We start from the raw sequence: 8,326 nt of genomic DNA on the forward strand, positions 1-8,326 counted from the left end.
CACTCTCTCTGGGCACAGCCCAACTTCCTGGACTCAGCCAGGGCTCTCAGGGCACTGCCACTCTCTCTGGGCACAGCCCAACTTCCTGGACACAGCCAGGGCTCTCAGGGCACTGCCAGTCTTTCTGGGCACAGCCAGACTTCCTGGGCACAGCCAGGGTTCTCACATATTCTCGACGGTGGCCGGTCGAGACACAAAAGCAAACATCCACCAGTTCCACTACTGGGTGGTACATTCCCAAGCAAACAGTGAAGCCGTCCATCAAATCAGGGATGGAACACATTCCCCATAATCCATAGTCATTAGCCTCACAATATGTGCCCTCTCTGCAGGGCAAGGGCTCCAAGTCCTCCCCAACCTGGGGGTGAGGGCCTCAGCAAGCACTTCCCAGCCCACAGGGCCGCAATGACCCTCGCTTTCTCTGGCCTATGCTGGTTGGGGAACCGTTCACGTCTTCCCACCCCTCCACAGGGGTCCAGCTCTCCGGCAGCTGCTCCTCCTGGTCTTCCTGAGACTGAGTGTTCATATGCACAAACTGCTCTACCGCCCTTCGGAGAGCTTTGGCCGGCACTGTACCCTGCTCGCTGCACATGTGTCATGCAGGGTGGCATGCGTGGTCTCTGGTCCCGCTCCCCACATAGGAACACAGGACATGGTGAGGCCAAAAAGGAACACCCATGGAGCCATAGATAGGGCAGTCATACCACTATATTCTCACTGGCACATCCGCCTCTTTGCAATCCGCAATCCACAATCCGCCCTTGCTAACCCCCATTTACTGCTAGCGTAGCCACAGCAGTTACATTAGTGGCTAGTGGCTCACTGGTTACAGCTGACGACCAACTAGCCACAGCTGATGGCCATCCAAACACAGTTGATGGCCATTTACTACCCGAGTGAGCACCTTTCCACGTGAGGGCGAGAGCCTGGAAACTGCACTCCTGGCTCTGTCCCCACAGTGACCCTGGGCGAGTCACTGTACCTACGTCTATGAAGTGGGGGTGGCGTGGGCTAACACTAGGTCCTCACTAAGCATGTTTCTTTCCTTTGCTGGTATTTTTCAAATTGGTTTAGCCCCTGCCTGGCTGAGAGAGTCTTGATATGTTTCCCCTGGCTCCTACCCATAGGGAGTGAGGGTCCTACCCAAATCCCGTGGTGCAGAGAGGGCCTTTGGGCCTACTTTACATTACGAAGTTTTCCTAACTCTGGGCATCTGATCATCTACTGAAAGTCAAACTACACTTGAAAGCATCCACGTGTACAGAGAACCACCCCTTTAACTTTATAAGGCAAGCCTGTGGTCACAGCTCTGAGAGTTCAGGGGCCTTCTGGTTGGGTTTCTCCAGACTGGAGTAGGATTTAAAACACGTGTGGCAGAATTTTTGACATTAGCATGTGTATTAGTGTCCTAGGGCTGTTGTAACAAAATACCACAAACTGGGTGGCTTAGAACAACAGAAATGTATTCTCCTCGGTTCAGGAGGCCAGACACCCGAGATCGAGGTGCTGCCTCCTTCAGTCCTGAGGAAACACCTTCCCATGCCTGTCTCCTGGCTTCTGGGGGCTGTCTGCAATCCACGGCATTCCTCGCCGTGTAGCTGCCACACTCCAGTCTCTGCCTCCCTTGTCACCTGGCCTTCAGCCTTACGTGTCCCTCTGTATGTATGTGTCCTCTCCTCCTATAAGGACATCAGTCATGGGATTTAGGGCCCATCCTTCATTCAGCATGACTTCATCTTAATTACATCTGCAAAAACTCTTTCCAATAAGGTCACATTTTGAAGTTCCAGGTGGATATGAATTTTGGGGGATGCTATTAAACCCACTAAACCATTATTACGTTTTTTAGAATTAAAAAAAATTAGGAGATAAAAACAAATTTCAAAAGAAAACTACCCATGATCTCTGCAGAGGAGGTGCACTTTGGACCAAGCAGCTCTCTGGCCGGGCACGGGGGTCAGCTGTGCCGGGAAGGACCACATGAGCAAACACTGTGTTTGCCTCCGGCGTGTACCTCCTGTCAGGCCCCAGGGCTTTCCCTGCAGCGGAGGAGCTGAGCTGAGCACAGAGAACTGGGAGAGAGATCAAGTCTTTTCTCTGTTTGAAACTGCCCAGGGCTCCCGGGCTGCAGGTCCTTGGGGTGGGTTTGTGGCTTGACCTACAAGGTCCTCCGTGACCTGGGCCCTCCCCACACCCCTCTCCCTCCTCCCCGTCTGCTGAAATAAATATAAAAGATAAAACTTGTGTGTGTAAAGGCCTATTATAAGGTAATAAGGGGTTCTTGGCTTTCCTGGAGCACTTGGTTCTCAGAAGGCTGCGTTCAGCCTGACCAGGACTTCCTGGGGTGGCCTGGACGCACACTCTCCCTAGGAACCCCGGGAACTAACGTATGCACCAGAAAGCATGTCTGCTTCCCAAGCACTTTCCCCTCAGATGAGAAGCCGGCTGGCCCAGGAGCGCAGCGTGAAGCTGGAAGCTTTCCAGCGTGTCGAAGAGCTACAAAATCAGCTTAGTGATGCCACGGGATCGTCTGTCCAGATGAGCTCAGCCTGCGGTAAGCAGACACCCTGCTCTGACTCAAACAAGCTCTGAGGGCCTGGGTCTGAGTTGAAGGAGGGTCTCAGGGACTGTCCATAACAACCCAGGGGGTATTGAGTGGGTGTGCCATGATGTTGGTTGAATGAATGAATGAGTGATACATGAATGAACGAACCTCAATTCTGATTTGCAGTCACAACTTTGTGCTTTAGTTCTCCTTGGAGTACGGCCATCCTATACTAAAAGGTTTCAGTCATCAAAACTGGAGTGTCTGTCCCAGGAATGTCTAACATACCACTTAAAGAACATTGAGTACTTACTTCCCTGGATTTTGAAGCAGCTCAGTGTCTTGGGACATTCATGGCCACATTTCTCAGATGTTACTCATAAAGTGCATTATGATTCTTGGGTGCTGAGAGCTTGAGGAGTTTTATGGAAACGGCAATTAAAACAGGCTTCTGGGCTGTGCAGTCCACTAGCAGCACGGAGCTGAGGCCAGACCCCAGCGTGTCTCTGAACTAGCTCCCTCCCTTATAGGATGAGGACTAAACAAACTCCAAGTTCTGTTCTAGCTCTGACTGAGGAAAATACCACCAAATATCAGTAACCACGAGCAGCCTATTGTTAAGACCAGCCACGCTTCTTCTTTCTGTTCCGCAGTGTAGCCTGCTGAGCGAGGGTGGTGCCTTTGGAGTAAGCAGCCAAGGCTCAAATCCTGGCTCCGCCACTTCTAGTGCTGTGCCCTTAGATAAGTTAACTAGTCCCTACATACAATGGGAATATCCACCTCAAAGGCACATTCTGAGGTTTAGATGAAATAATGCTTGTCTGGCACGTAGTAGAGTAGCACTAAGTACCTGTAAAATGTTACTTTCGTATGTGTGTTGTACTTTAGCTGTGTTTCCTTTTGGCTACTCACCAGTGTGAATTGTATGAAAAAAACACAGCCTTTCAGAAGCAGAAAGATCAGTTTCAAAGATCAAGCAGAGGAAGATCAAGTTACTTTGGGTTTACCAAGCGCAGGGTTAGGCTTGTCCATAAAGCCCAGGGCCCTCTTCCCTGCCTCTGGGTCTGCTGCTTGGTCCTGACAGCAGGGCTGGCGCCCCTTGCCCCAGCTGCCGGGGTCTAGAGGAAGAACAGCAAAGGCACCCTAGGGCCCTATGTTGGCCGCTGACCCTTAGCGTGGCACCGTCTTCTCTATGTGCCCTGGGATTTTTCTGTCTCTCCCTTTCCTCTCTGCCTCCAGCCTGGCCAGGCATTTTCAAAATTCCTTTCTGGGTTACGGTGTCCTATGAAACTGTCATCCATGTTCTTTAACACCTGCACAATTATGAAGGAGAACCAGAGTGGGGCATGAGGAAGGTGGGAGGAGACCTAATTCCCAGGATTGTGGCAGGAGTGAAAGAGACACTGCTTTCCCAGGAAGCAGAGGTAGAAGTCACTCCCCAGGCTTGACCCCCATCTGTCCCCCCTCTGCAATGACAGGAGTGGGGTTTGTCAAAGACTTCCTACATGTAGATTCATTAGAGGGGAGGGACTGGGTCATACCTGCCTGTTTAGTACCAGGCACTTCAGGGGGACAGGCAGATATCACCTCCACTATTAATGTTGAGGGGTAAAAGTCAGCCCTTGTTCCCACTCCTGTTCAGCTGTTGTCCAGTAGGATGAGCGAGGCGACCCAGGTCTCTCCTTTCTGCGGGGGTGGTAGCAGCGGCCTCTCTGCTCCCCACATCAGAAGCATCAGAAGCAGAGGCAGAGTAAAGGGGCAAGCTCTCCTTACTCAGCATTCACGTGGATTCCCCTAGGATCTGGCAATTCATGAGAAACTATAACTTGTTCTAGTGCAGTTATTCTCAAAATGCATTCTTCAGGGGAAAAAAATGAAATTAACTGGCTCACAAAGCTGTGAAATATTCTTAAGTGGGCCGGCTTAAGTTAGTTTGATCGAGGTTTGAACTTGTTCGTGAGGACTGGTTTCTCTCTCCAGCTCTGGTTCTGAGAATGCCGGAAGCAGAAAGGAAGTGGGGCCCCTTGGGAAGCAAGATGGCCACCACCTCGTAGCTCCCATCCTCTGTTCAAGCTCCAACGGCAGGAGTGGGGGCTAAAGATGGGACAGTCAAAAAGAGTAAGGCTCTGGGGTGGCCGGTTAGCTCAGCTGGTTGGAGCGCGGTGCTCTTAACAAGGTCGCTGGTTCGATCCCCACATGGGCCACTGTGAGCTGTGCCCTCCACACTAGATTGAAACAACTACTTGACTTGGAGCTGATGGGTCCTGGAAAAACACACTTAAAAATAAATGTTTAAAAAACAGAACACGGCTCTAACTGGGCAAACCCGTGTCAGGTGCCCAACTCTGAATAAATCACTTAAGACAGAGACTAAGATGCCTGAGGGGCTTAGGCTCAGCTCACTGCGGTTCTCCCCTGGAACTGAAGTGGGGGTCCACTCACTCTCCTCCTCTTTGCTGCAACTATTTTAAATATTCCTGGTCTCTTTAGACCTTCACACACTGTCCTCCTCCCCCAAACACATCACCTCCCATTTCACATACCAATTAAAAGCCATCAGATGAAAATTCCCTCGACTTCTTGTTTCTCGCCTACCTACGTTGATCCACTGCTGGTTCTCCTGCCCTCCTGTTAAAATGGAAAAGGTGCCCTTTTATTCCCAGGGTCAATCCTGGTGCACAAGATCCGGTGTGCTCCTACCTTCTCAGGGTCCTTAAACTAATCTTTATCTGCTTTCTCTCTACACAATCATGTTTCTCACCCATATATTCTTCTAATCTCCTAAACAGCAATTATCCATTGAGCATGTATATGCCAGGATCATAAAATACACTGTAAAATAAAATGAACATCTACCCAGTTACTTGAGCCAGAAATCGGGGAGCTGTTTTTTCTCACCCTGCAAATCCAGTTAATTACCAACTCCTATTAATTTGAATGTCTCGCAGTCTGTCCACTCCTATCCACAACAGTCCAAGTCACCCATCCTCTCTCTTTCACTTAGTCCTGTGACCTTCAGATAAGACTCCACCAAGGTTTTGACATTTTTGACTCAAAATTAATGAAGCTGGATTATATGCCCATTTTAAGCTTTAAAACTTTATGAATTAAACCTTGGCCTGTATTTTGCAACCAGAGATATAACATTTTTAACTTTATAGGCCTTGTATCCCGGGTTCAATACTCCCTAAATTCTGCTTCCACATCATCCAGATACTCCCAGCAACACCTTTTAAAGACTAATCTTATGGACAATAAAATAACAAGAAGGATTCAAAGGCCAAAGACTGTAAGTAATAATAAATTTGAATATAGATATATAAAACAATAAAAAATGATAAAAACAATAAAAATAAATATGAAATAATGGTTTTAGGGTCACTTCAAGCTTACTTTTAAAAATTATGTATCAGAATCTTATCTAGGTGCTTGGGTCTGGATAATAAAATTCTGGCTTTCTCACAAAGGGAATTTGTCCATGAATTGTTGCTGTATCAATGTTTGTGGAGGGAAAGACGGTCCTGGGCTACGGACTCTGCCATGTTGCTGACATTACTCCTCAATAATAAAATTCTGATTGAAACAATTAAGCCCAAAGGCACTTAATTGCAGGTTCAATAAATGGGTGTGGAAGTCAGTATCAACACCTTGCTATGTTCTGTCTCTCAATTGTTTTTTTTTTTTTTACTCATCTACAGTAATCAACCAGCACCGTCAGATTCCTTATCTGAGTTCCCTGGCAGTGCAGAAATAAGAGTTTCAGAAGTCAGTTTAAACACGTGAGAAATTCTTGGAATGCAGATTAGCTCGAGGTATACAGCATGTTGCGGGATGAGATAGGGGTTAAGGGGCTGGATGAAAAAGGTGAAGGGATTAAGAAGTACTAATTGGCAGTTACAAAATATTCACGGGGATGTAAAGTACAGCATAGGGAATATAGTGATCATTATTGTAATAAATATGTATGGTGTCAGGTGGGGGATCACTTCCTAAATTATATAAATGTCTAACCACTATGCTGTACACCTGAAACTAATGTAATATTGAACATAAACTGTAATTGAAAAATAAAAATAAATTTCACAAAGAATGCCTCCTCTCTTGAGAAAAATTAAGAGATTTCATTCTTTCAGAAGAAATATGCCATTCTGAAGCCTCTTTTGAAAGTGTATTTCTGCAGCTGATGATCTAGTTATTGGACCAAAAGTTTGTTGCAGTATTTCTAAACATGCAGTTAAGAGCAATACACAGAGGGAAGAAACAGGTGGGAACATACCTAACTGAGATCCCTGACCAAGTAGGGGGCCACATTCACATTAATGCCTGCCATTTGCTTGACTCATCAATCTCTGTGGAGTCATCTTTCGCCAAAATGTGAAATTCTAGTATATGTCTATTTGTTTCTGAAAAAAACCTTTTCCAAAAGAAAGCAACATTCCGTTGGTGTGTATGGGACCGCGAGGGCTTTTAGGATTCACTCCACCCTCATTTCACTCCCAGAAGTGAATGCTCCTACTGTGAGGGAAGTTGGCGAACACAACTCTTACGTTTGGGAAAGTTACCAAGTAGCTAAACACATTAGTGGAGATCCACTATATTTGAGAGATTTAGAAGGGTGATCGTCTAAAGCTAATTGTGGGACATTATCCTAGTAAGTAAATAAATCCTGATAATTAAGGAAGCATCTTGTGGGCCTCTCTACTGGCTTGTGTCTAGTATAGAGACCCCACGCAAAAAGTGTAAGGTCCAGAAAAGGCAAAAAAGTAGTTGGAGGCTATTTGAATACAAGGTCTGACTTCTTAAGCAAGGGCTATGAGACAAGTCAGATAAATACAGACTGAAGAGGAATTTATACATGGCTGGAATGTAAGAACACCAATGATTTTCTGAAAAAAAAAAAAAAAAAGCACTGCACTAACACAAATGATAAAATATCAAGAAATTTTTAGATGACTCCAAATATGGGATCTTTCTTCTTCAGCAAGAAATGGCTCATTGATGGACTCATTCTTGACCACTTCCCTTTATGACAAGTGGCAAAATATGTACAAGAAAGCACACTAAATGGCCTAACCCAGATTGCCACAGGAATCTTGGTCTCATTAGTAATAGTGGCTTTTAATGATGCTATAATACAACTTATTCACCATCTTCCTTAAAAGCTCCAGTATGTATGTAATATTTATATTGCAGGTACCTATTAAACACAAAAAAAGGACTGACGATGGCTTCCTACCCAATGTGGCAGAAAATGTTCAACTTTCAGCGTTTCAAGTTCAAACAGCTCCATCCAGAATGCCACATAAACCTGACTAGTAATCATATATCCTTTTCCAAGTTTTATTTCTGTAAGCATTCAAATGAATAAAAATGATTCTAAACTCCACTAAACCTCTTATCTAATTTTTATTATCTGTGACGATAGTGTGGAAGGACTGAGACCATCACACCTTGAATGTTCTGGGTGAAGTAGGATTTGGCCCTAGATTTTAAAACACAAGAGTTGATTTGCATTTCTACGACCTAGGCTTTGCCGCTGGTCAACCAGCAGCCTCTCAGTCTGAGTTCTAGAGTTATTATTAGGTAGAAGAGCCAGGAAAGAGGGCACTGCTGCTAAGCAGTATTTACTCAAAGCAGAAAACTAGAACAGAGATTAATCCCAATAAACTTCAAAGCACTTATTTCTATTTGTGTCACTTAAGAACACCATCTTTCCTTCACAGCCTTCTTATTCTTCCTACAAATGCCAAAACCCTCTACAGACTTTCGTCAAGTTGCAAT

At 45.8% G+C, this 8,326-nt stretch overlaps 1 protein-coding gene across 6 annotated transcripts in view; it reads left to right on the forward strand.

The window, feature by feature from the left end:
- Positions 1 to 7,931, forward strand: part of CCDC162P (coiled-coil domain containing 162, pseudogene) — a 164,459-nt gene extending 156,528 nt beyond the window's left edge. For all 6 annotated transcript variants that reach the window (XM_074333386.1, XM_074333388.1, XM_074333385.1 and 3 more), the window contains 3 exons: positions 2,434 to 2,554; positions 5,707 to 5,834; positions 7,739 to 7,931. In XM_074333386.1, the coding sequence (XP_074189487.1) occupies positions 2,434 to 2,554; positions 5,707 to 5,834; positions 7,739 to 7,861 (372 nt within the window). In that variant the 3' untranslated portion in view covers positions 7,862 to 7,931. The remainder of the gene's footprint in view (positions 1 to 2,433; positions 2,555 to 5,706; positions 5,835 to 7,738) is intronic.
- The last annotated feature ends 395 nt before the right edge of the window (positions 7,932 to 8,326 follow it).

Source organism: Rhinolophus sinicus, linkage group LG05 (genome assembly GCF_036562045.2).
Source record: "Rhinolophus sinicus isolate RSC01 linkage group LG05, ASM3656204v1, whole genome shotgun sequence".
NCBI classification, from domain to species: domain Eukaryota; kingdom Metazoa; phylum Chordata; class Mammalia; order Chiroptera; family Rhinolophidae; genus Rhinolophus; species Rhinolophus sinicus.